The sequence below is a fragment of the Triturus cristatus genome, chromosome 6 (assembly GCF_964204655.1).
Source record: "Triturus cristatus chromosome 6, aTriCri1.1, whole genome shotgun sequence".
In the NCBI taxonomy this organism is placed as follows: domain Eukaryota; kingdom Metazoa; phylum Chordata; class Amphibia; order Caudata; family Salamandridae; genus Triturus; species Triturus cristatus.
In genome coordinates, this window is record NC_140589.1 from 232729140 (window position 1) to 232757133 (window position 27994).

The 27994-nt window shown below is 46.7% G+C and overlaps 1 protein-coding gene and 1 pseudogene across 2 annotated transcripts in view; one reads left to right on the forward strand and one right to left on the reverse strand.

Moving 5' to 3' along the window:
* Nucleotides 1-14580, reverse strand: part of GCFC2 (GC-rich sequence DNA-binding factor 2) — a 255188-nt gene extending 240608 nt beyond the window's left edge. The window contains exon 1 of one of the 2 annotated variants that reach the window (XM_085610585.1): nucleotides 14138-14580. In XM_085610585.1, the coding sequence (XP_085466711.1) occupies nucleotides 14138-14477 (340 nt within the window). In that variant the 5' untranslated portion in view covers nucleotides 14478-14580. The remainder of the gene's footprint in view (nucleotides 1-14137) is intronic. The other variant, XM_085610586.1, reaches the window with a different exon arrangement.
* LOC146816698 (large ribosomal subunit protein eL42-like) lies at nucleotides 5596-5916 on the forward strand (annotated as a pseudogene).
* Nucleotides 14581-27994: the final 13414 nt, after the last annotated feature.

Below are 27994 nucleotides of genomic sequence, written 5' to 3' on the forward strand. Positions count from 1 at the left end.
TTTATTTGGAGTTCCACCTCTACCCCACTTGACAATATTCCAAAATAACCTGGAATCCTTAGCCCCCGATGCCTCCTTTAGTTCTACCCAATACTTTTCGTCCCATGTTTTTTTTGCTAGCGATACACTAACCTTGTAGTGCTTCCTAGCCTCGCTAATCGCTGCCCTGTCCCTATTCCTGATTGCTCTTCCCAAGCTTAGCCTGGCTTCCCTACACTGATGATTGAACCACCTAGCTGGTTTGGGTGGTTGTTTCCTATTGATCTTGCGGAACCTCAAGAAATGCGGTTTTAAAAAGGGAAAAGAGTTTATTGTGTATGTCCGTTATTTCCCTAGAACCTGGGATTACGGGGTTTGCAGCCTCCATAGCAGCGATTGCAGTATCCACCTCAGAACTTATAAAGTCCATAGATTCTGCATTCGCCAATACACTCGGCCAGTTAAGTCTGCGCATGTCATTAGCCATGATAGGCATTGGGCCGTCACTTAATTGAGGGTTCCCTGATATGGCCATCCACCAGTTATGGGTCACACAGAGGGGATTGTGGTCACTTTCCAGTCTACCCTCGATTTTCATGTCACATACCAACTGCCACAAATTGAGGCTGCAAAGGACATAGTCTATAGACTTTGGTTATGACCATTGTCGAATGTACAGGCACCTTCCCTATCGCCCTTCGTCCTCCCATTTAGGGCTCTCAACCCATGTTCCAGGCAAATGGCATTCAGTTGTAATATATCTTTCGTCCACCTCTTAACAGGAGCCAGATTTAAAGTCGGAACACCCCATTGCGTATCCTCCTCTTGCCCTAGGGGATCATCCGAACTATCCAATGGTTCGAAAGTCCTATTTAGGTCACCAGCTACTACAACTTTGTTACCCAGGGACTGCGATTCCAAAAAAAGTGGACAAAGCCTCTAGAATGGGTGAACTCCCAGTGGTACTGCCCCTGGCATAGATGTTGTATATATCTATCCCTCCCCACTTTTCTGAGGCTATTCTTAGCATTTGGATGTCCTTACAACCCAAATCCACCACTTTGATTGTTATTTGAAGACATTGCCTTATCCAGATTGTAAGGCCTCCCATCGGTCGACCCCTAGCGCCTCTACTGGCCGGGATTGAAAAATTTAAGTAACCAGGAAGAAATATAGGGTCACAAGCCCATGTCTCCTGGAATAAACAAACTTCAAAGCCATTGACGAAATCCATCCAGTTTTGGGACATCAACTTGCTACTCAGCCCCGCGATGTTCCATGAAAAAAACTTCCCTAGACTGGGGCCGTCTATGGGTACTGCTCCTACACAGGACATCCCAAAGTCGTTTGTTAAGATTCCGTCATATCCCTCCCTCTCTCGGGTGGTATCCTCAGTGTTGTGATCAACCTCCTGGGTGCCAACAGTGCTAAGTGTAATTAGTTCCTCATTTTCAGAGTCCCCAGAAATTGAAATACACTCCCCACATATTTCCTCCAAAATCACAGTCTCCCAACCAGTTCTCCTTTCATTTGGTTCCACATTTTTAGTCAAAACAGTTAACACAGGCTTCCCACATATATCCCAACGGGTCATACCTTCCCTACTGTTCGTGGAATAATCGGAATTTGGTCAATAAACCCACCCCGGATCTTTCATCACTTCAAAACGATTGTACGTTGGTCCATTATAAAAGTTGCCCCGTTGTATGGGTACAGTGAAAGGAACAAACCCTGGGGAGGGGAGATTGTTATAGCAACCTATTTCACTGATCATACCAAATTGAACACCTGTTGGTCTTGGATAAAAGAATGTAAGATCAACAACACCAATTCCACCACTGCTTGTGCCCCAATTCAGTGGCGTCACTAGGGTTGGTGTCACCCGGTGCGGGTAACTCATGGTGTCACCCCCTCACGACTTACCGCATGGACCTCCTCCGCTCCGAGTCCGCCAGTGGACACAGTTGGCAAATAACGGGACCATACAGAATCCTTAGTAACATTTGTAAATGTAGATCAGGGCAATCAATACTGCTATAATTTAAAGCACCAAGAAACTATACCGTTCACGTTGTATTTTATAGGAAGAAGGGAACTCTTCAGCCAGGAGTGCTGCAAGGATGCAACTGATGTGGGTGGGGCGGGCTGATACAAAGCCAGGGAGGGATGGTGGATGCTTCAGGTGGAAGCAGAGGGTGGTCTGAGTTACTGGGTATCAGAGCACGGGTGGTCGCAATGCAAGTTGTTCGTGATGCATGATGTAACAGAGCTACAGCACTCCTTCCTCCATTATCAAGTCCAGAGAAGTAGGTTATAGATCAGGGAGGGGGCCGAAATGACAGGAGATGGGGCGGCTCTCTTTGTAACATGAAAGAAGCTCAGGTTTGAACACTAAAAATTGATCTAAAAGTCATAAAAACGCAGTTTGAACATATTGAGAAATCGCATGTAAAGTGAAAGAACGGGTAAAATTGCAATCTTGAATGCAGCTATTCCCCCTGCTCTGCGGGCCCTGTCTTTGTGCAGCAACAGGATGATATAGCAGCTTCCAACAAAAATCTAATTGTCTTTCGGAACTTTTGCAGTCATTGTTGTTTAGCAATAAAAGTGCGCTTCTTTGTTGCGACATGAAAAATGAAAGCAGGGGAAGCCCTGTCAATCAGGCCCGGCTCCAGGAATTTTTTGTTGGGTGGGCCAAGGGTGCATTTGGGTGGGCCACCGCGGACCCAATTTGTTTTCTTCTAGCCTACAAGCCCTAGATTAGATTATATCTACTTGCAAACAGTCACCAGTATACAACGGATCAATTCTGTGTGTATACAGAGCATGTGGAGAGTTATTTGAAAGTAAGAGCGATGTCTGGATGTAAGTGCAAACCCTTAAATTCCAACAGGCCAGGTTTTAACACAAGTACTTCCAGGCCCGATTATCCACTTTTCGACAATCCCACTCCTGTGTACCTTATCTCACAGCTGACCTTCGGGCCCCAGCCCCATATCAGCCCCATCCAGCTCTACTTTCATTATTCCCGTAAAAAACATTAGCAAAATCACCTTCAAACTTAAAACATTAAATATAGCAGTAAATATAATTAGCACGCACTTTAAAATATGTTCCACAGTTGCCCTAATGACCTGATTGCTAATTAAATAAAAACAGAAAGGCAATGACAGGGCCGGTTTTCTCGCTAGTATGTAATTCCGTCTACAGGGAATGTCACATGAGCCAATGAGGATTACAAGATGTAGGAATCACATGGCATCCATACTGGTGGGCAGTAAATTTAAAGAGGGTTTGGGCTGGGGAAGCACAAACTCAGGATTTAAAGCATACCGTAGTGGTTGGGGCTTGGCTTTACTAATAAAAATGTATATCGGCCCAAACTCTTTTTAGCAACATTAAAATAATGAAAGACTGGGGAATTTCTAACTTTATAGTAACACAAAAAAAGTGAAGTTCTAACTATACCATTCATGTTTGTCTGCAGCTCTTTGACGACAGTTCATAGCCACTGTCCTATGTTAGGATTGTAACGTTTGAACTGCAAGTAACACAAGAATCTCTGTGACAAAGGCAGTAACCCACTGAGCTATCCAAATAAAATACAGTTTATCTGCATTTCAAAACTACCAACAGGCAAAGGACTGCTCTCCAGCAGGATCATTAATCACCAGTTCTCTGGACATGTTTTATTGTTGCCTTGCATCCATGGCCATGATAATGTGCCTTGCTGGGCCTGTGCAGATTTTTAAAATAAAAACAAACAGTAACACATTCTCTGACCTACTCCAGTACTCCTTGTGTCCTAGCCTGATCTGATAAGCAGCTGCAGGAGTCAGGAAAGGTGAATCAGAAAAACAAACTTCTTTTCTCAAATGCTGAACAGAAATGGATGGAAATATCCACGCAGCAGCACAGGACGGTAGGCAAAAGTTACTCGGTGTCAAATAGGCAATAGTAATACCAATACGCAATAATAGGCCACAGTACTACACAGCCATAGCAAGAAGTTAGGGCGATGTACTCTTAATTCCCACCGCTCTGCTCTCAGTGTCTCCTAAATTGCTCTCTGGTGCTCATGACAGAAACGTCTCGAACAATACTGCTAAGACTGCTTCATGGGAGGGCGGGGGAGACGCAGGGGGTGTCAATGCCGTCGAGAGAATGTCGTCGAAAACAAAGGAACTTCCAAAATATTAATATTTGTAAATGTTTCCAAGTTTGACATGTTACAGATAAGTACAAATGAAGGGCTGTATATAGCTGGACTCTGGTGTGCGCTGCTCGCTGTTGTGCAGTCCGCGTGAGCCACGTCCATTTCAACGCCTTGTAGGTGGTAGTATTACCGTAGTAAGCGCTATATAAATACAATTACAGTCTTTTAAATGTCACATTTATTAAGCAGTTTAGCAGCACCGCTGGAGGAAAGCATTCCTGTGTGAAGGCATGTTTGCAGACTGAATTGTACAAAAAAACAATGACTGTTTGCCATGAACACTGAGGGAATTATAGACCCACTGCCGAGCCCGTCAGATCTCTCTCAATAGACCCACTGCCGAGCCCGTCAGATCTCTCCTGCCCACCCTGAACGTTTCATTTGACCCTCAGTGCCCATGAAATCTCATGACACGTCCCTCACCAGACCCATCACACAGCCTGTCAGATATCCCTCACCAGACCCATCACACAGCCTGTCAGATATCCCTCACCAGACCCATCACACAGCCTGTCAGATCTACCTCTCAAGGCCCATCACACAGCCTGTCAGATCTCCCTCACCAGACCCATTACACACCGTGTCATCTCTCCCTCGTCAGATCCACCGCATAGCCCGTAAGATCCCGACTGCACCCCGTGCATCTTATTGGAGGCACCCTTACCTCTCCTGCACATCTCCCCGTGACCTCCCTTACAACATTCTTCGCACACCCTAGATCTCCCTTCAATTATGCCCATCAGTGACCTGACGTACATTCCTGTGAGAGCACACTCCCCAAATCCCAGGTATGTCACGGGATCACGTACGTGTCGTTAGATCTCATCTCACTCGATGCACTCTGTACACCACCATACGTTTCCCTGGGATAAGGGATGGTTAACATGGCCTTTTTTGTAATCTTTAATTTATCTAATTGCTATACACTAATCTTTTAACTGTAACAAGGGCGCAACCCCTTAAAAGAACAACTATGGTATGGGTGGGGTAAAGTTATATTTGGGGAAAATCATTAAACATTATAATACGTATGTGAAACATTAATGCATCATTACCCTACCTACCTCTCAGCCTGGAGACGTAGATTAAATAAACTGGGCGCTTGATTACAAAGTGCACGACTTCTAATACCAAAAAAAATATAGTGATGTCCAAACATCTGATTTGAAGAAAATTATGGTTCCAGTTTGTGATAATTAGGTCCACTCTGCAGGTCCGCATGCTCAGAGGCTAATGCATGTATCCCCTCCAGGGATCTGTGTCTAACTCCATGATCATGGGTTCGAGGTGTACTCAGCCATTCATCCTCCCGAGGTCGATATTACGAGGATAACTGAGTTGGGTAACAAACACCCGTCAGCTGTCCAGAGTGTCGTCTTTGGTCCGCTGCTGCTGGCAAGATGGCGAACGTCCCGACAACTCGCAGGGCAGGCATTCTGTAAGAAGTGCGGGGTACATCAGCCCCACAAAGTAACCCATACAAGAAGGGGGCGGATTCCCTCTGTGCCCAGGGACAGGGGCGATACGATCGTAAGGAGAGCGGGTATGGTGGTCAAACAAAGCCCATTTTCCAAGGCCAAGACTACGAAAAAGGCTAATGTTAAGATTGGAACGCGCGGAGTCAAACTGCAGGTCCCAGAGGATGCTGGACATCAAAATATGTAAACAAGTTACACTTGGGCAGAGACAAGAAGAGAAAGGGCCGAGTTAACCAGTTCTAAGCTCCATCTTCGTGATCCATGTGCGGGAGCGCCCAGGAACCCATATGTGATGAATGTGCGCTCTGTAATACATATGTTTTGCTCTTTTATGTTACACTCTGTCATATGTGTAAACCTGCGGGGGGCCGGGGCGGTCAATAACAATAATAATATCATATTTAAATAGCAATTACTCTGACAAGCTTGCAGCTTCGAAGTGCTGCTATGTCTCGACAAACACACTCACCTGCTCAGTTGGTGTTGGTGGCACGTGGCAGACAGTGGGGGGGAGGGGGCTAGCCTTAAACCAGGTTCCGCTCCGGCTCTGTGGCTCTGTCCTGTCCTTAGAATAAAATTAAATTATAGTGGCGACGGCGACTTGAGAGACCTCCTCACCTCCCGAGTCCTCGGCGCCCCTCGTGATGCCAAGTCACGTGGACTTGGGGCCCAATGCGCATGCGGGATTCGGATTCCTGTATTCCAAAACATTAAAATAACATCGCCGACTGCACCCCTCTAGTGACTACGTCACTGCCGAGGTGCGCAGACAGTGCGCGCTGCGCCCAGAGGCACCTCCTCCTGCTCAATAGAAGTTATGTTTGCGTCGTCGTTGCGTTTCTGGTTTGTTCTGCAGTACTGCTCTGCAGTCTGCACCACACCACATCGACCGGCCCTTTGGTGTCACCCCCGTGAGGGTGTCACCCGGTGCGGTCCGCACCCCCCGCACCCCCATAGTGACACCACTGCCCCAATTTTGCTTCGTGATCAGACGTGCCACCCTAGGATCTTGAAAATTAACAACTATACACTCCCTCCCCCCCCCCCCCCCAAGTGCTTAGGAGTACAACCTATCCAGTCTGTCCTTCTCACTCCAATAATCAGCCCGTCCACTTCCCCGGGCAGTGGTCTATTTACCTTTAACCAGTGCATTACCTTGTTTTTTAGCATCTGGAAGGATTCTCTTTGCCCGGCCAACAAAGGTGGTACATTAGTAAGGACAGCCACGAAAGGATAAGAATCTGGAGTGAGATTCATAGGAGGTATCCTACGGGGTGCCTTCATCGGGAGGGTGTTAGGCAGGATAATGGCAGGAGCAGCAGGACCGGATGTTGGAATACTTGGTGGTAGTTGGAAACTATTCAATACAGTGTTATTAGTTTTGGAAATGTCATTGTTACCCCTAGCAGGAACACCAAGACTAGGTGTTGAAATGCTTGGTGAGGGTTGGGAACCATTAGATACAGGATTTCCACTTTTGGAGCTATCTTTATTACCTATAGCCACAGTATCAGGCAGCTTGTTTTTTTTAGTGGTATTACTACTTGGACGGTCCGACAAATCTAAATTAGTCTTGGGGATATGTCCCTTCGACTGAGGCCTACTTGCATTGCTGACTACGGGGGGGAGGAGGCTCAGCGATGGACACACCATTTGCCTGACCATTTGGTTTCGGAAGATTGATACTATCCCCCATCCTAGGGTGGGACTTGATTAGGGATTTGGTGGAAAAAAAGTTATCTAGAGTAGCCTGCTCGAAATGATCTAACCGATCAGCCAATTTTTTAACTCGTTCCTCAATAGGAGTCAAGAGAGACCTCATCAGCCTCTCCAACTCGTGGAGCAGGGGTGGAGCAGAAGATAAGGTCTCAGTCAACACCATCGCTGAGGGGTCATTCGTGTTAGATACAGGACTAGCCGGAACAACTCCGTCTTTGACAATCTTAACCCCACCAGAGCCAGCCCTAATAGACTCGCAGGAAGGGCGTAGACATATTCCAACCTTCCTTATTTTTTTCGGATGTTTAGGAAGATAGCACTTCTTCGGGGCAGCACTTCTTTTATTACTTGGTTTAGTTTTAGCCACGTGAGTTGACACACTCGGTTGGGCAGTGGTCACCTGCCCTGTAGGTAAACCAGTTAGTATAATGGACGAGGTAGAAGGCAAAATGGGCACATCGTGGCCCACAGACGAGCCAGCCAACAACTCTGGTGAAGGGGGAAAGGCGTAAGGCGTTTCCAGTACAGCTGGCAGGGTTAGGGATGACAGGGGAGGAACCAATGCCGGGAAACCCTGAGGTGGCCGTTTCTCCAAAGGAATTTTAAGGAGTTCAATAGATAACCTACGCTCGGCACGCCTTTCCGCCAAAGCGATCTCTTTGTCAATATCTAGGGTTACCCGACTAAAGTATTTGGCTAGAGGATCCAAAGTGGCTGCCCCACCTCGGCCTGAGTAGAGATCTGGGCAGTGGTATTTGAAGGAGAAGACATACTTTGCAGCCAACAAACTTTAAAAAGAACAATACTATATAAACAAACACCAGAGGTCTCTAGATACAGGGAACGTACTGTAACAAGTGGTCAGAGGGCGCAATGTCAGAGAGCGGGCCCAGCCCAGCCTCCTTCAGCCCCTGACGGCCACAGACGGTCCCGCCCTTGTCCCGGGCTTCTCCCGGGACGCTCCCGCGCAGCGGAAGTAAGCTCCACTGTTATAGATCAGACGTGACGCGCAGGGGGCGGGGCTGACAGGGAGAGCGGGCCAGGTGTTCTCAATCGGCCAGGCAGGGACTCCTGGGAGACGGAGTCCCTGTAGAAACGCTCGCAGCCCTGCCCAAGAGCCCCAGCACAACACAGACTGCACAGCCTCTCCACAGATTCCCCAGCGGCAATTCCAATGAAGCGGGACCCGCGAAGCGGGTCCAGCGAACAGTGGGCTCAAAAACAGTACAACAGCCCAAGGCCAAGAGTCCAGGAGCAAGGGTCCGTCAGACGCACCATCAAATCAGCAAGGGATCTTCTATACACATCAGTTTGTTCAGAAGATCAGGCTTTCTTTTGTATTTGGTTGTATATCTTCAGACAACCAGCCCCCAAACAGTGCAGTAATATTTTCTTCTTCTTGTCCGAAGTTAAATCATCATTGTCCTCAAAGGTTGAAACATAGTTTACAAAATGCTCTTTCCATTCCTTCCATTTCACTATTGGTTCGCCCTTTGCCGCTAGGTATGGCTGAGGAGGTGATAGGTTCCATACATTCCCAGAAGCCATATTACTAATAGTTAGTACAATTGACTAATGTGTATGTAGATTGAATTGCTAGGTGGTATAAAACATTTTTTTAAACTTTGCGTGTTTGATGAAAAGATCCAACTAGGCACTAACACAAGCCTGTCAGGCGCTGTGCTGAATAATGTGCTTATAGAATAATCCAATACACATATGCAATGGATAGCAATTTAAGGCATGCAGGCAGATTGCTGGTTCAAAGCATGCCTGTCGCTGATGATAACAACATAAAACGATCTCATCCATCAAATGGGAGTTTCCCAAAGTATGGCCGACAACGTCGTCATATGTGGTTTTCCTTAGGAAATCGGCTCTTTTATCCAGCGTGCGGACACAGACGCTATTGTGCTTGCTTTCAAATGGCAGTGAGGTACAACCTGTCAAGCACACAAGTGCTCCCTTCAGCCTTGTCTTTCAGTGACGTAAAGAGGCGCACGTGCAAGCTGCGTTGAGGCAGCAGTCTCGTGCCATACCACAGGAGTTCCGTGCTGCCAAAATTAAGGTATGTCTTTAAGTAAAATACCTTCCGGACGGATCCGCACGAAATACGAAGATACAATATATGCTGGAAACTCTTTACCAGACTCTGACGTGACATGGCGTTTTACCATAGATGAAACCTCTTCACGCGTTGAGTTCTTCGTGTCAGGATCGGGTGACAACTCGTCGCCAATCCTGTAATGACTCGTACGCCGTTTCCTTTGAAGTAAAGCTTTATTGGAACAATACTGACCCAACATGCGGAGACAGTGTGGCCCTCTAACAATCTCCGAGCCCTCCGCTTACAACCGTTTTCTCGATGACATCGACACATTCCAATACACAATAACATTCTCAACTATGTGGCAGGCGCATGCCAAAGCCATCACTACAAAATGTTAACATATGCCTATTTAAGGAAATGTCATCCTTTTTTTTTGTTTTTTTAAACTCCCTATGCTGTCTATCTGATCAGCTGTTGGCCTGGAATTCATGAAAGATAGCATGGAGAGTCCCTCAGAAGAGGGAACATTTTCACATTTTTTCCGCTTTCAAAAATAAATTCAGTCAGAAAACACATTGTTTTCTGTCTGAATCTCTAAAATTCAGTAAAAACTGAAAACCGGGAACCTTATTATAATGTACCAAAAATCCCACATGAGCACCTAGACACACCTATAATACTGACCCATTAGAGCAGACCAATTGCTCGCTCACTTATGTAGGACCTGCACTCAGATTTCCAGTATTAAAGTAGAGCAGCATGAGTGCCCGGTGATAGTTTGTTGTGCTATACAAAATAAAGAGTTATTTATGCATAGTTAATTCCAAACTTTTTTCAATACGAAATCAAGCCCATGGATCAGCAAGTTCTGCCGGCCGTGCAAGTCATCTGGTCGTAATTTCACTCATCAGGCCTGGTATAGGTGTGAACTTTGGTGACCCGATCATCAGCTGTCTGAATTTAAATAGTGAAACAAGTGGGCACTGTAAAGCAATAACTGATAAGTACTTTGAAACCCCATCTGGCCTGCCTACAGCTCTTAGCCCAGTGAGACGCCACACGGACGACCGATTAGCACGGTTGAAGCTCGGCATTATCCCCAGCTTTTTAGAGACACGTACACGTTTCCCTACGGTTCTCCTGTGCTCTAATTTCAGATACAGAATTACGGGTATTTCTAAGCTGTACATCATGAAGGGAAACAGGAACTTAGTACCTGACCCCCATGTGCTATCTTAAGGAACCCTGCCCTCTGATTCATATCGGGCACGTGATCAAGTCTAGAACTCACTCAGGTTGCCCTTCTTGTCCTGATGAAGACCCGCACGGCCAAGGCTCAAATTACCCTTTAGGCCACCTAGACGGGTCGAAACGTCGACGCCCCCTTTTCAATTACCTGGGACACGCAATTCCCTTACGTGCTATACTATGAATTGGTTTCTAGTTTGTTTTCTAAATGCATAATTGAGTCTTCATATTTTGTAACGTGACCAGGTTACTTTGGACGGTGATTTACAACCGGTCCCCTTAGTGAATTCATTTAAAATTCTCCTTGTCACTACCTTTCATAATTTCTCTCTCACTCACTCTTCAGCACCCTTGCTATATGCACGTTCCCTCTGGAGCAACCTTGTGTTACATATTACAGAAACTAAAATTGCCTAAAATGTAAAATAAATGTATGGTGATTTTGAATGTTGCTTTCTTTATGTTGGAATATTGTAATCAATACTGTGAGCTACTCAAAAATTTGTTTTCCTTATTTAGCTCTTTACTGAGTGAATGATATAACTAAGTAAGGGCTTACTGCCCCGGTGTGTTAATAATCGGTTTAGGACCATTGTCTTTTGTATCACAGCTCTTAACCCAACTGACACTCAATGAGCACATTGTGACATGACATCAGCATAGCTGCCAAGGTTTCAGATTGCTTATGTGTGACATTTTCAAAATTTCAGTGCAATTATGAGTGACACTTTCTCGTGAGCAAAATCAAACAATGAAGACGAAGGAAACATAAATATACGACCTTGCACCCATTTGAGCTACCAGAAACTAATAAGATCTTAGAACTGCTGTAAAGCACCAGAAATTAAAGGCTACTAACCTAGTAAAAAAGCAGTAACTCAGAGCTAATCCTCACAAAATACAGTTTTGCCAGTATGTGGGGTTCATGATCTTTTGTGCAAACTGTTAATAGACTAAACGCTGACCTTGCTCCAGCACTCTGCAAAATGTGTGACACTTAAGAGCGACACTTTCGCGCAAGTAAATACAAGCAATGAAGTGCAGGGAAAGACATAAATAATAGAAATCAGACCCCTTTGAGCAATGAAGTTCAAAAAGAATCTTGACCCCTCCCCCAAAATCACAGACATTGCTCTCATTGCAGTCATCTTCAGTGAGTACCCTCTTGTGGACTCACCTGTGCCACCACAAGTAAGTTCTCCCTGCAGTGCCAGACTGAGGCAGAGAGTATCTTTGCCCAGTGTTCTTGAGCAGATGGGCAAGTGAGCTCACTGGCAAAATGCTGTAAACTGTGGCTGCAGGTTGCGGTCTTACAGTGCCACTCTGGTGGCTAGCATTTATTTTTAATACAAACCAACTTGCCTTATAAAAAGTGGAGCTCCCCTCCATTAATGCAGCAGGTGGAAGCAGGGCCCCACAACGGAGTTGCGGCCCCCATCAGCATTACAATACAATACACTGAGGCTTCATCTAAATTTCTTCTCAGCACACCAATGACGCATACAGAATGTTTGCCATTTAGAGTGCAACGTTGCATCAACTTTACAATCAAAAGTGTAATGCTGATAAACACTGCCACGAATGTTATGGATTTAACTTGTTCCATCGGGTGTCCCATTGACTTTCGGGCTGCCCTCCTGCTTGCTGCACATTCTTCTAGCACTGCACTAAGGCCTCATGTCGGCCTCTAGCAGCTGCTCGTTGATTGAACCCCTCCAGTACAGTCAGCAAGTTCACCGGCACCCACAGAGCATCTGAAAAGCCTTTTACCGATAACCTTCAACCCTGCAATGACAGGCAACTTGGCACATTCACCACGCATTTCTGTTATATTAATCATAATGCCCTGCACTTGATAACCATTGCAATAAATGTGGCAAACGATGAGTTATTAACACTGCATACAATAAACAAAATCTACTGTACTGGAAAACACCTCCTGAAAACGCTCTCACGTTTGAATTAGGAATAAGGTACAGCACATGTCAAATGCTGACTAAAGCACAGGTAGAATACATGCGGTTCTTTGCACAGACAGTCTCTGAATTACGAGCATATACCACAAAAGCTAAATCGTCATTCCTTGGGTGGCATACACATACCAGTTTCAATATAAAGACCATTTACAAAGAAAAGATTGACACGTCCCTCGGCATTAAGGACACTCTGCATTAACAGAAAGATTCACACAAGTCACTCTCTAAAGGGCAGAGTGGAACAACACAGATGGTGCTTTGGGGCCAAGTTGGCACACCATTGAGTCCGTGCTGCAGAACGAGACAGCATGCGTGCTAGCTCCTAGAGAGGAGAAACAAACAAATTTCAGCAAGTGTAGAGAGAGCACAGACCTGCACTCCCTGCATACGTGCCTGGAGGAGGTTAGGGCAGCAAACTTAAATAGGAAACTTGTTGACACAAGTGTCAACAACACAATACTTGTATGAATCTGGGGCAGCCAACCCGGCCTACAATGTAACCATAACGCGCTACGTCGAGCAGCACTGCCAATGCCAAAAGATTATTCATTCTCTGACTACTAATCGCACCGCCATGTGCATCGCTGCCGTAGGACTTGACGTCACATACGCCTCTGTCTATTGTTAGTCACAAACTCCCCACCCCAGAGGCTGATTGTCTCCATAGAAGTGATTGAGCACACAGACTCGGCACTGAATACACTGAAATTTGATGCAGCACTGCGCCGTGACGGGCGCTGAATGATCCTTAATAATATTGTTACTGTTGAAACCAGAGTAGCAGCTGCTAGAGCTGAGGACTCTGAGACAGCACCCCCCCACGCTGCCACTTCACTTTCAGTGCTTTGTTATGGTGATTACTAGCGCTCCTAGACAGCTGAAGAGGCGCCATTATGCGCGATTATGCATTTCAGTGCGGTGATGCGGACCACCACGCTGAAATGCGTTAGTCTAACGCCTGATGCGTGATACTTGGCAGGGCTACTTCAGGTACTCTTATAAAAAGGTAAATAATTACTACGACTTCTGGAGCACACTTTGAGAAACAGAAGGTTCCCAAAGGGCGCTTGTGTTACATTTTAACCACTGTGATGGTTCTGAAACAGAGCACCCTCTACAGAGCTGGGTTTCTCGCTGACCAGGTGGAAATGTTTATAACATGTGCACAGTTCTCATCATTGCCTCGCCAATGCACAAGAAGCGCATCCAGTAAGAGACTCATCTGGGGATTTAGGGGCTTGCATTCCTGATAAGACATCAGAACTACAAGTACAAGAAGCGAAAACACCCTGTAGTGAATTACTACACACCCCTCATTGATATATAGACCTGGGACTATCGACAACTCTGGAGTTTAGACTTCACAGCGGTTTCCCTATTGGTCAGAACATGTGTGTTAAAGGTTAGAGGCAAAGCCACGTGACTCTATTCAACCAATTACACCGATTCATCTGCAAGGAGAGGCTGGTACCTTCCGTCTGCGCCCCGAAGCTCAGTAGACTGGCTCTCTGCTCTGCAGGTTCGGACTCTCGACCGATCATTCGAGGACTCTCCCCGCCCGAGGCACAGAATTCGGCCTCGAGAGGGGAATCTGTGCGCTGCAACCTCCTCCCTGGCCATTCATCAAGGGCGCGGGGCCTCGAGCTGCAGGATAGGCCCCTACCCCGGGGAGCCCAAGACCTGCCACTCGCTGCCTGTCTCTCCACATCTCCTGAAGATGGTGACGCTGCCGGCTCGTCCTCCGAGCTGCTGCCACCGCTGCTCGACTCTGCTTTTCGCGCACGGAAATTCCGCGCTCGCTTTTTGAACATCTCACGCGTTTGCAGCTGTTGTGAAGAGCGCAGACTCGGGACTGCGGCGCTTCCGGTTCGAGAGGCGACGCACTAATCTGTCAACTGAACGGAAGACACAAGAGAAACACGTGCGCGACGGACTGTAAACACAGAAGAAAGACAACAGTTCATTGCGCCGCCATCTTTGAACGGGTTGCATCCGTTATAATACATACATCGGCGATAATGTTGGACTTTCTGGTGATAATGATCTAATGTATTGGTGGTGGTGTAATTTCCCTCGTCTTTTGAAGCAATTAGACCAAGACATTTGATTGCATTGCTATGTATGTGAGATTTTAAAGTATGGCTACTTCTACCAAGACAGTCCTCTAAGTTCCCCAGGTCCTTTGTATGATATTTTGCCCTAGTCCAATTTTCTTTGAATTCTGTTTGCAGTGTTGTTTATCCCATTATAAAACAGCACTACAAGTCTCAGAGTTCAAAAACCTTAACTGGAGCAGCACACCATCATGGACCTGGGAAACTTGGCAACCATGGTAGGGGGATGGATTTTGAAAACAACATGCCTAGACTTTCTTCAGGTGTAAAAGAAGGGCTACAAATACCAATGATTGATACAATTCTGTGTTGGGTTTGAAGCTCAGATTTAACCATTATTTGTAAAGCGTACGGTCAGCAAGCCTTGATGCTCTAATGACAGATATTTATTGTTGTGTTACCATGTCGGCTGGGTATGCTAGGCTGCGCGGCAGTAAAAAGAAGCACACAGACTCAGGAAGTTATTTCACTGGCAGCTGAAGAAGAACCACAAGGTCTGTTCCAGTTCCTTTTTTAGGTCTCGCTGAGACAGTGCAAGCTGTCTCTTTGAGACATTTTGTAAGTGGGTTTTCAAAAGTGCTACCCACATGGTTTTGCTGGCCTAGAGCTTGAGTGCACAATGGCGTGCACGTGCACAGCTGCTCCTTGCATTCCCCCCTCCCTGCTCACCCAGCCCTTTGATGCTCTGCTCGTATCTCCCTCCTCCCTTCTCCTCCTCTTTTTTCGTCACGTGGATTCAGGCTCCTCGCATTCCCCCCTCCCTTCTTGTCTGCATTGCTCTGTGATAGGCCTCTCCATCTGCAGTGCGAGCAATGCTCAAAGCCATTTCACAGCAGAGGGTCTTTTTATTACCAGCTGTAAACATGCTGCTTCACTGATTTACGAGGCAGGGACTGGCTTACACCTCCTAGTGAGAATGTGTATATTCTGGGATGGAGGCCTTTATGGGGCAGTAGGACTCCGTCCCAGTCTTTGACCTCTGTACCTTAAAGGGGCCGGGCTACCATGACACAACAAGTGGCACTCTGTGATTCAAACATGTAGCGGCCCATTGGACCACTCTGTGCCCCTCCAGCCTGCGCGAGCAGGACGAATGCTTTCAAATTTGGATAACTTGCAGTTTGCGAATGCTCCCCGCCTACTGTTGGCAAGCACCGACTATACTATGCTCTGTAACCACAAAAGAGGATCACAAAGCATTTGTGCATATCTTCCTGAATGACAAGGGAGGGCAACGCCCTTTTGTCTCCCCTTCACTTGCAATTTGGAAAGGTTCACAATGTGTGCTTTTCAACTTAAATTATGAATCACAAAGTACTTTTTTGTGCATTGCACTTCTGACTTTGACCTCTCGGAATCAGTTGGACTGATTTTGCAAAACCAATATTGTTTGCGAATCAAGCCTCTAATCTGAATGAGGTGCTAAATATCTAAAGCAACGCTAAAAGAAAATATTCCTTACCTAACACTTACCATATAAGTGTAGGGCTGGTTCACAAAGATATTTCGGTAAGTAGCTGTCTTTTACTACTATTCAAGGTGTAAATTACTTCTAAATATTGAGGCCTGCTTTACAAATCCTTTTCTTACACCAGACCAGGCTCTCCGGCTCTGCTCCTTTCTTCTGTTACCCCCCACCAGCCCCGCCCTCTTTCATCCTCATTAGAAGAAAAGCTGTCTTGGATGACTGAACTAATGAGTGTAAAAGCTACGTGTAAGAGGGGGTTGAGGGGACACCCTTCCCCGGAACGTAAGGACCAGGATACAGCAGTAAGGTAAGATTTTTATTGAACGGGGTTCCAGTTTAAGGAAAGAATCAGACCACCAATGCAACAGTCTAGGAGGAAGACGGAGTACTTCGGGAATCTCTCAATAGTCCTGTCTGGTCGTTCTTGGTCACAGCTCGGTACTCTTCTGGCTTGAGGCTGACAAGGGCCCAGAGGTGTCTCTCGGATAGAAAGAAAACAAAACCCGGGGTTATATCCAATGTCGGGATTCCCGATGGTGAAAGGAGGGGGAGGGGAAGTGACGGGATCACCAGGGAACCTTTACCGTGCAACAATATGGTTGTGCAGGGGAGGTGTGCTCTTTTGACAATGTGAAAAGCCCACCCAAGCCCCTTCTGACTACCGTCACCCACCCCTACCGGTTCCCTCCCTGTGAGAAAACGAGTCCCCTTAATCGGGCTCGTACCTTGTGGTGCCATACTTCTCCAGAAGTGTGGCAGGGCGGAGCGTGGTCTCGTTGGCCTCCTGGCTTTTTCGTCTCCTGGGACGCCAACATCTCCGGATCGTCTCTCCTCTCCTGCTCCGACGGCTCTGCTCCGAATACCTTCGTCTCCTGGTTCACGAACACTCCTGCAACTGCTCCGTCCGGCTTCTCCTCTCCTGGCTGTGTCGCGCCGTGTTAGTCCTGACGTCGTTCTTTCAATGGCAACAGGACATCTGATTGGTGGACGGGCGGTGATGTCAGAGGCGGCGTCTCCTCCTCCGGGAATGGTCTGTCCTTCTTAAAGGGACCACGGCTGTCCTGCAAGCGGGGCGGAAACAAACAGGAATGAAAGTCCTCCCCCGGCTCGTGGCAGGCAGGGACCCCCTGACACATCCCTCCCCCGAGATTTCCCCGATCGGGGGAAAAGGGGAATCGAGACAAATAATCCGCATTCCCCTGCTCCAGTCCTTTCCGATGCCGAACCTCAATCTGAAAGGGTTGCAGAGCCAAGAACCATCGAAGAATGCGATCATTGTGACCCCGGTTCCTTTGTAGCCAGGTTAACGGGGCATGGTCCGTATACAAAATAAACGGTCGTCCCTCCAGGTAATACCTGAGTTTGTCCACTCCCCAACGAACCGCCAAGCACTCTTTTTCGATAGTGGAGGAAGCCACTTCCCTGGGGAACAGTTTACGACTGATGAAGAGTATCGGCCTTTCCGATCCCTCTGAATCCTCCTGGGATAGGACCGCCCCAATACCCACTCCTGAGGCGTCCGTCTGTAGGATAAAGGGTTTCGAGAAATCAGGGGAGATCAACACGGGTGCAGTGGTGAGGATGGTTTTTAATGCCTCAAATGCACGAGTCTCTCTGGGAGTAGGAGCAGGTAGTCTAGGTGACGACTGAGTTTTCTTTAAAAGGTCTGTAAGAGGGCCAGCCAAGTCAGCAAATTGAGCAATAAACCTCCTATAATAGCCCACTAGGCCCAGAAAAGCCCGTAGGTCTCTTTTGGTCTTGGGATAGGGAACTTCAAGGATAGCCTTGACTTTTTCGAGCTGTGGTTCTATCCTACCATTTCCCAAGACGTATCCTAGATACTTCACCTCTCTGAAGGCTACTCTAGTCTTTTTAGCATTTATGTGAAAGCCTGTTGTTCTTAAACTGCTGAGTATGTTTTTCAGATGTGTTATATGGTCCTTCCACGTTTTACTAAGTACGCAGAAGAATAGAGAGTATGGGACGACAATACCGTATCCATGGCTCTTTGAAACGTTGCCGGAGCACCGTGCAGTCCAAATGGTAGAACTGTGAACTGATAATGGCCAGAGGGGGTAGAGAAAGCGGTTTTCTCTTGATCCGCAGGGTTAAGGGGAATCTGCCAATACCCCTTGGTGAGGTCTATAGTGGTGATATAACGAGCCTCCCCAAGGCGTTCTAGCAATTCGTCTACCCTAGGAAGGGGGTATGCATCTTGTTTGGACACCCTATTCACTGCTCTGAAGTCGATACAAAATCGAATACTGCCGTCCGGTTTGGGGACGAGGACAACTGGAGAACACCAGTTGCTGCGGGAGGATACTATCACACCAGAGCGTAACATTTGATTCACCTCTTCTTGGAAGGCCTGCCTCCTAGCTTCGGGGACACGGTAGGGCTTTTGTTTGACCACCGTCCCCGGAGACGTAGGGATGGAGTGCATTGCTATGTTGGTTTTCCCTGGCTGATCAGAAAAGACATCTGCATACTGGAGAAGAAGGGCTAGTATTTCTTCCCGTTGGTCCAGGGATAGGTCAGAGTCGATAGGGGTGTCGTACACGGTATGTTCGGCTAAGGTAAGAGAATTGACCACTTGAGGAGGTGTTCCCAGCCATTTTTTCAACAAGTTTATATGGCACATTTGTGTTTTGTTACCTTGGACTTGTAAGATGTATGTGGTTTTACCGATTTTCCTAACAATTTTAAAAGGGCCCTTCCATTCTTTCCTCATTTTATGTGTTGACGAGGGCAGCAGAACCAAGGCCCACTCCCCAACATCCATCTCTCTCCACTTCTTGCCTCTGTCATAAAACGTTTTTTGTTTTGTCTGGGCTATGGCTAAGTGCTCATGTGCCATAGTCCTCAGTTTGTGTAACCGGGTTTGGAGCTGTCGGGTGTAATCTAGCAAGGCTTCTGATTCTTGTACCCCTTCCTTTTACCAGCTTTCTTTTGTTATTTCCAATAGGGTTCTTGGGGTTCTGCCAAACAACAACTCGAAAGGAGATGTGCCTAAGCTGGCTTGTTTTTGGCTCCGAAGGACAAAAAGAGCCAATGGTAACAGTTGGTCCCAATTTTTACCATCCCCAGAGAGGAGTTTCTTCAGGGTGAGTTTTAAGCTACCATTATACCTTTCGACCAAACCATCCGTCTGGGGATGGTAAACAGACGTTTTTATGTGAGTTATTTGGAGTTGTTTACAGACTTGTGTCATTAAGCGGGAGACAGAAGGCGTTCCTTGGTCAGTAATGATTTCGCGAGGAAAACCCATCCGAGCGAACACCTCAACGAGTTTTTGGGCGATGGCTGTTGATGTAGCCGCCCGGAGTGGAAAAGCCTCGGGGTAGCGAGTGGCATAGTCTACTAAGACCAGGGCATACTGGTGGCCCCTAGCCAACTTAGGTAAGGGACCGATAAGGTCCATGCCTATTCTCTCAAACGGGTTGCCTATGATCGGTAACGGGTTCAAAGGTACCGGAGGTGGAACATAGGGGTTTCTACGTTGGCATATCTGACACTCTTGACAGTATCGCTGTATTTGTGCGTAAATCCCTGGCCAAAAGAAGTGTTGCAAAATGGCCTGCCCGGTTTTTTCCACCCCTGAGTGTCCTGCCAGTAAGTGTGCATGTGCAAAGAATAAAATCCCTAAAGGCAACCGGTACCAGGAGTTGGGGCACTGCATCTGACTTGGCCAGCCGATATAACAACCCATTTTTTTCAATGAAGGTGGGATACGTAGTTGTTACAGGATCCTGACCTGAACGGGCGATGTGCCAAGCATTAGTAAGGGAGGAGTCATTTAGTTGGGCTGTTCGAAAATGGGTATCCCTGGCCCATGGTTCAGAAGCAAGAAGAGTGGGGCGGGGAGTGTTTTGCAAAGCCTCAGACATGAGAGCGACGAAGCCCGGATTGTCGGTACCTATGATCACAGGTTCTGGTAAAGTCGGCAAAACCCCAACGACTACTTCGGTTCTGGTTCCTGAGGCCGTGCAAACGATGATTTTGGCTATGGGATACTCCCTGACATCACCATGTACGCATTTTATGTGAACTCGTTTCCCTTGTATGAGGCATGAGGGGGGGACCAGTTCTTTTCTAACCACCGAGTGCCTGCATCCTGAGTCAAGTAAGGCGCGAACCACTTTCCCATATACAGTCACACTCACATAGAAGACCTGGCCTGTTTCTTGGGCGTACAGAAGTGAGTAGGGAGCATAGCTCACATCCATAGGTTCTTCTTCCTTTTCCTTTCGTTTTCGGCAATACCGTGAGATGTGTCCCCACTCCCCACAGTCATAGCATTGTGGACCGGAGTTGGGTTGAAAGTCTGGTTTTAGGGGTCGTGGTCGGTAAGGCTCTACAGGGGGCTTTGTAAGTTTTTTTGGGGGGTTTGCCCGGGATGGCCTTATTGGTTTTCTCTATTTCTCTTATAGGGGGTCGTCCCTGGGCCCTCGCATAAGATGTAGCCATCTCAACAGCATGGTCAAGGGTTAAGCCTGCATGTTGTTTCAGCCACCGTTGTGTCCCATACGGTAATGCTTCCAAAAACTGTTCAAGATATATTTTCTCCATTACTTCTTCCATATTACCTTCCTGGGGTTTGAGCCAGAGGTCGGCGGCTGCCTTCAACTTGAAGAACAAAGTCTTTGGGAGGTCTCCTGGGGAGCCGCGTTCTTGGCGAAACTTGAGGCGATGGGTCTCTTCATCCACCCCTAGCCGGTCGAGTATATACTGTTTCACCAAAGCGTAACCGGAAGTACCATCCTTATTCACTATCTGATAAGCGGCTTGTGCCTCCCCTGTTAAAAGAGGGGCAAGATAAAAAGGCCACCTTTCACCGGGCTAAGCGCTGGCCCTAGCGGCCCTTTCGAAGTTCAAAAAGAAAGCCAAAGGATCATCCCCTTGAGTGAACTTTTGTAACGGGACTACTGTTCCTGGGAGAGGGGCACTGGTTCTCCCTTGTCCTAGCGCTGCCACAAGTTGGTTTTGACCCTCTGCCAGCTTCAAAAGGCTAGCAGCCTGTGTCTGTATGGCAGAAGTAAACGCTGTGCGGTCGGCTTCCGCTTGAGTGGCTGTTTGTCCGATTGCCCATTCGAGTTTTTCCTGTCCTTCCTTCATTTGTTGGATAATGGTTTCCATCTTGTATCAGAGGACGGTCTTAACCTCCTATCTGGCTCGCCACTTGTAAGAGGGGGTTGAGGGGACACCCTTCCCCGGAACGTAAGGACCAGGATACAGCAGTAAGGTAAGATTTTTATTGAACGGGGTTCCAGTTTAAGGAAAGAATCAGACCAGCAATGCAACAGTCTAGGAGGAAGACGGAGTACTTCGGGAATCTCTCAATAGTCCTGTCTGGTCGTTCTTGGTCACAGCTCGGTACTCTTCTGGCTTGAGGCTGACAAGGGCCCAGAGGTGTCTCTCGGATAGAAAGAAAACAAAACCCGGGGTTGTATCCAATGTCGGGATTCCCGATGGTGAAAGGAGGGGAGGGGGAGTGACGGGATCACCAGGGAACCTTTACCGTGCAACAATATGGTTGTGCAGGGGAGGTGTGCTCTTTTGACAATGTGAAAAGCCCACCCAAGCCCCTTCTGACTACCGTCACCCACCCCTACCGGTTCCCTCCCTGTGAGAAAACGAGTCCCCTTAATCGGGCTCGTACCTTGTGGTGCCACACTTCTCCAGAAGTGTGGCGGGCGGAGCGTGGTCTCGTTGGCCTCCTGGCTTTTTCGTCTCCTGGGACGCCAACGTCTCCGGATCGTCTCTCCTCTCCTGCTCCGACGGCTCTGCTCCGAATACCTTCGTCTCCTGGTTCACGAACACTCCTGCAACTGCTCCGTCCGGCTGCTCCTCTCCTGGCTGTGTCGCGCCGTGTTCGTCCTGACGTCGTTCTTTCAATGGCACCAGGACATCTGATTGGTGGACGGCCGGTGATGTCAGAGGCGGCGTCTCCTCCTCCGGGAATGGTCTGTCCTTCTTAAAGGGACCACGGCTGTCCTGCAAGCGGGGCGGAAACGAACAGGAATGAAAGTCCTCCCCTGGCTCGTGGCAGGCAGGGACCCCCTGACACTACGTTTGTGGCTAGCACATCCTACAGGGCTTGACATTTGAAAGATAACAGATCAAACAGGACACTCAAAATGAAGGCATGATGGCAGGGCTCTCAGTGCCAGAAAAGTCTTTCGAGTTATCGGGTAAAATTACATTGTCCATTTACTCTCTTACAAATGGATGGTCAGCTAGGAAAAAATATGCGTACATTGTAAGAGAGTGCATTTTATTTTCAATTGACGTCAGAACTACAGGACAGAACTATTCATCATGAGTGCGACTGAATATAAAATATGATCTTTGTATCAATTATAGTTTCAGTGTGTTTCTGGGCCACTCGCTATTGCAGCAAGTACGTGATGAGGCATTTGAGTACTTGCACTAAGGTTATAACAAGCATTGGCATATAGCCAATAGGTCTCGCTTTTGGGACCTTATAAGTGTTTAGCCATGCAACAGTTGATGTTGTTGCACCAAGGATATTGTGCTGCATAACTAAATACTTATAAGGTCCCAAAAGCGAGACCTATTGGCTATGCCAATGCTTGTATTACCTTGCCCCATGAAAGCATGGCTGTGACCTAGTCAACAACAGTTGTGGGGTCCACCGCTCCCAACACCCTTAGGTGAGTTCCCAACAGTAACATTCCTACTTTACCCAGATATCAAAACTACAGCAGTACTTGAAGAACACTTGAGAAAAATGCTCAATGATGCATAGTGCAATGGCATTACAACGTACCAGCTCGGTGAGGTGCGTGAAACAAAGATGAAAAGTGAAATAGTGGAGAGACAAAAGAGGAAGATAAAAGAGAGAACAAGAGAAAGAGACATGTTGATGAGACACAACTCTTATTGGAGTCCAGCTTCCAAGCGTCAAATCAGTTTACCACAGTCTTTCAAATGTGAGGACTTCATTGGACGCTGCCTGAGGTGGTACCTATGTCCCTTGCCACCTGGAAGTTTCAACCCCGCCTGCAGGTGTTCATTGTGGCTGGCAGATCTGAGGAACAGAGTGTGGATTTTAACTTTCCTTCCTCGCACCGTCACTGGAGTTGGACGAGGTCACTTGCAACTGATGTTCATTAGCCTCTTGAGAGGACAGCACCGGAGATGAGGTCTGGCTACTGGAACACCCTGCGAACGAGTAACCATCTTCACGTATAATTACAGCCCAGTGCGATGTTGGTGAATGATAGCCAACCTGGCAGCAGGTTGCTGGTAGAGCTTGAAGAAGGACACATATCTTGTGACAGTCTCGCTCTGCTTCTGAACAGTTATCATAGTATATTTTACCGTGGTGGTGAGTGATGTGAATATGTCACATCACTCACCACCACCACAGTGTTGTCACTTGTGCTTAAGAATATCTTGAGGGGTATTGCTTATGAAAGCCACACAGTGTTTTTACTTTGAAATGCATGACCAGCATTGTTTTTTAACCTAATCACGTGTACTCAATACACCTGTTACAGTCTAATGTGAAGTTGACATGGACTGTTGTATTTTCTCTTTTTTGTTCTACAGGTTGCCTCAATTCCCCAAGGGTAGTGTCCCTGGGTACCACCAGTGGTAGGTAGCGTTGCACCTCACCACTCACGTGTAGATAGTTTCGCTTTTATTCACATGGTCCTGAAGAATCGCCAATGATCACTCCTTGACAGCTTTAGGCAAGAAACATGTTGACCTCCTGGGAGTCGAGGACTCATTTTGTCACATTATAACAAAAGAATTACCCCTCCCTTTTGACTTTTAATCAGGTTGGGTCCCTCGCAGAATACATTTTACTACAGCGGACTCCCTTATCAGTTTTACCACCACTTCAGACATCTGCACTCACGTAAGCCCCTCACACCCATGTCACCCTTATGGCAAGGAACTAAAGATCTCCGATAAAGAGCCCCTTTAAGGGTGCCCATCGGGCATTGCAGCTCCGGCCCGATGAGGAGCAGACCCATATGATGAAGCATGACACCTAGCTTGCTGGGTGTGTGAGGGCCCTAGTTCCGTAAGGAGGATTCCCCCTCCTCACGACCTGTAGAACCTTTTTAGTATTTATCTTGTGAGTGATTAATACATCACTTAGGAACTTTGTACCCTTTTCTTGTTCACTGGTTTTTGACTAGCACCATATCGCCAACGCAAATAATTAGCTTCTTTACGTTTCTTGTTCGAGAGATGTGGTCACTGACGCAGTGCTTCATCCACTTGGTTCCTTGATGCTGAGGGCTCATCCACATGGGGAATGGTGTCTTTCACGGCCCATTTCATCCAGAGAGCAGTGGGGCCCACCCTGGTTGTGGCGTGAGACGGTATTCCCTCAGAAAAGCGTAGAGAGCTCACCCCATGTTCTATCCATTATGATGAATACAGGCCCCAGCTAGGCCCGCAGAATACAAGGGTTCTCTCACCTGTAACAAAAGCTAGAAGGAAGTTGGCACGGAAACTGCAAATACAAAGACAGAGTTTATTAACCCTTAAGGGTGGTCCTACAACCTACACAACACTCTTCAGTATTGCATAGAGTAGCACAAAGAACTTGCGTACACGGTCCCCTTTTATACACAACAGAGGGGCTCATAAGTGGGTGGATACAACATGGAGCAAAATTCATTACCATTTATGGACATTTTCGATACAGGATCAATATATGGGCGGAGTTAACAATTTCCTGAGCCCGCGAAAACATGGTCAAACAAGGACTAACTGATAACAGATGTGGTCAAGTCTGGGCATGCACCAGACGGACAAAGGAGCTATTTATAGACTGTTACTAGGCAGATTACAAGAGCAACTAGCGGAAAGATAGGACTCTTCTCGTGCAGAGCACGTGGAGACATGACAATACAAAATGGAGTCCGGACATTAGTCAACATAAGACAAGAAAACATGTTTTAACTAAAGAGAATTCATGTCTTTAGTGAATGCTTAATCATATCGCTGTTTTAGTTTTCAACAGACGACCCTTTCAGCATTTACTGAAGACATTCGGCTTATTAGGATAATCATCATAAATGTCAATTTTCATCATCTCTTCCACCTCTTTGGTTAAATGTTTCGGATAAGTGATATTGGCAATAGCTTTCTTATCAGGTATACAGAATGACACACATAGAGAACAGAGTAAAGGACCACACTGTACACAGATGCAACAGGAAAACAGAACTGCTACAATAATACAGAGACCAGTTAAAACCTTCCATCCCCATGTAGTGATCAATGCCCAAAACCATCCAGAAAAGGTCCAAGTGCCATTTTCTGTATGAATCTCAGCTGCGATTTTATGCAATTTATTAATAGCGCTATAAACTGATGGCGTATGGTCAGGAATGAACACACAACAACTACTTCCGATAATTTTACATGCTCCACCTCTATCAGCTAACATAACATCTAATACCATACGATTCTGTAATGTAACAATTCTAGTAATTTGTAATTCTTCCGTAAGATTCCCAAGAGCAGCAGCGGTCTGATTCGTCACAGCCTCTACAACTCTTGTTACTCTTCGAACCTTCCTACTATTTAGGGCAGCTCCAACAAAGAAAAACAATCCTAAGTTGAAATCAACATACTGCTGTAAGCTAGTATCAGTTTGATCAACATCATCAATAGATAGAGTACGTTTATACCTATTTACAGTCACATTATTCAACAACTTCAAATCTTTATGATAGGATGCAGGTGCTAAGAATACAGGAGGTAATAAAAACGCTACATAACATACTCCGGACCAACCGGCTGGTAAGCGATAATAACCCTTATTCCCACATACGAAGTATGTGTTATGGGAGGCTAAGAAAGTACTATTATTTAATCCATCTATGTTCAATACAATAATACAGTCGCTAACACCAACAGGAATATAACCCACACTCTGAACACACAGGTCCGCTTGAGCTTGTGCCACTTGAATCACAAATTGTTCATTCCCAGCAGTGTCTCTGGTGTTCGTGAAGATGTAGGGGATCGATTCATTGTCTGGTCGATATTCTTCCCACTCCCATATTGTCCCATTCGCTTGTGGATAGCCTTCTTTATCTTGATGACATTCCCTATTAAGTCTGAAAAGTAATCGTCCCACTGTGGGTTTCCGTGTGGCGAAAAGCAAAGTGTACCATGCTCTACAAGAGCCATTATGAGAGAAAGGAAGAGGTATGAACGGCGTTCCTCCTTTCTTCTGATGAGCTGGCATCATACCACATATCCAACAGTTCGTAGCATTTGTAGCAACATGGGTATGATGCAACATCTGGATGAAAGTGTTATTCAAATAAGACTGACGATGCTTCAATTCTTGATACGGAAGGGTATAAAAGTAGTGTTCCTCAGGCACTGGAGTGGTCAAAACAAGCAACTCACGGGCAGGAGTCACATCCTCAACAAACCATGTGGTTATATCAACAATAGCTACAATGATAATAAAGCTTGTTGCACAAAGAATCTTCTTCTTCTCCATCTTGTAGTAAAAAGTCAATATCTTCCTGAAACTAAAAGGTTGTCAGAACTCTTCCCCTTAGGCAGCCGTTGATTTCTTCACCAGCGGGCCAAGACGGGTGTCACTACACTAATGCAGGGCTGATCCCCCCCCCTTGCCTCATTGGCTCTCCATTTCACTAACCTAAGGGCCGTTCTGACAACATCTCTGAATACAAAAAAAAAAAAATCACTTCCTCGGTCTGAGATGATATCTTCCTCCTCCAGGAATCGCTTGGTCCGGGAAGAGCTCCTCAGTGTCGTTCGGTTCCACAGCACGGCCTCTCTCTGCAGTCAGGACTTCTCGATGGTCGGTCAACACAGCAGGCTCCACTAATCCAGGCGGCACTTTACGACAGTGCAAAGAGTGGATCCAGTTCTTCCGATTGGAAACTCGCACAGCTGTCCTCGTTGCGAGCAAGACTTTCTCAGGACCAACCCATCTCGGCTCCAGACTGTTCGTCCTTTCGAACACCTTAATCATAACCTGATCCCCAGGTCGAAGATTATGACCTTCACCTGTGGACCGATCAGGGAGCGCTTCTCGAACCTGTTGATGAATAGAAACCAAATTATCCGTTAACTGTGCCAGATAATCATTCATCATTACACAAGGTACATCATACACTGACTTCGGTTTTGGTGGACCCCAAATATTCATTGGGTGTCTGAACACGATCTCGTAGGGTGTGAGACCGGTCCGTGAATGCGATATCGATCTAATTGACAATAATGCCAGCGGTAAAGCGTCTGGCCAAGTCAAAGAAGTCGAAGCTTGGATCTTAGCGATCTTAAGCTTCAAAGTGCCGTTATATTTCTCAACCAATCCCGCAGATTGAGGGTGAAACACTGCATGGAACTTCTGAGTAATGCCTAGGCCTTTAAGGACATACTTGATAACGTCTGCTATAAAATGAGGTCCGTTATCACTCCACAACAATCTACAAACACCATATCGAGGGAAGAACTCCTTCAATAGCATCTTGGCTGTAGTCATTGCAGTATTGTCTTTCGTAGGGTATGCCTCAACCCATTTACTGAAGGCACAAACCACTACTAGAACATACTTCAGATTGTTACAGCGCTCAAGCTGAATGTAATCCATCTGCAAAACCTCAAAGGGTGCAGTGGGTGTTGCAAATCCTCCTGCTGGAGTTCGTGTACCCTTTCCTGGGTTGTACCTCAGGCAAATCATGCAGGTCTGCACTACCCTCTTTGCCGT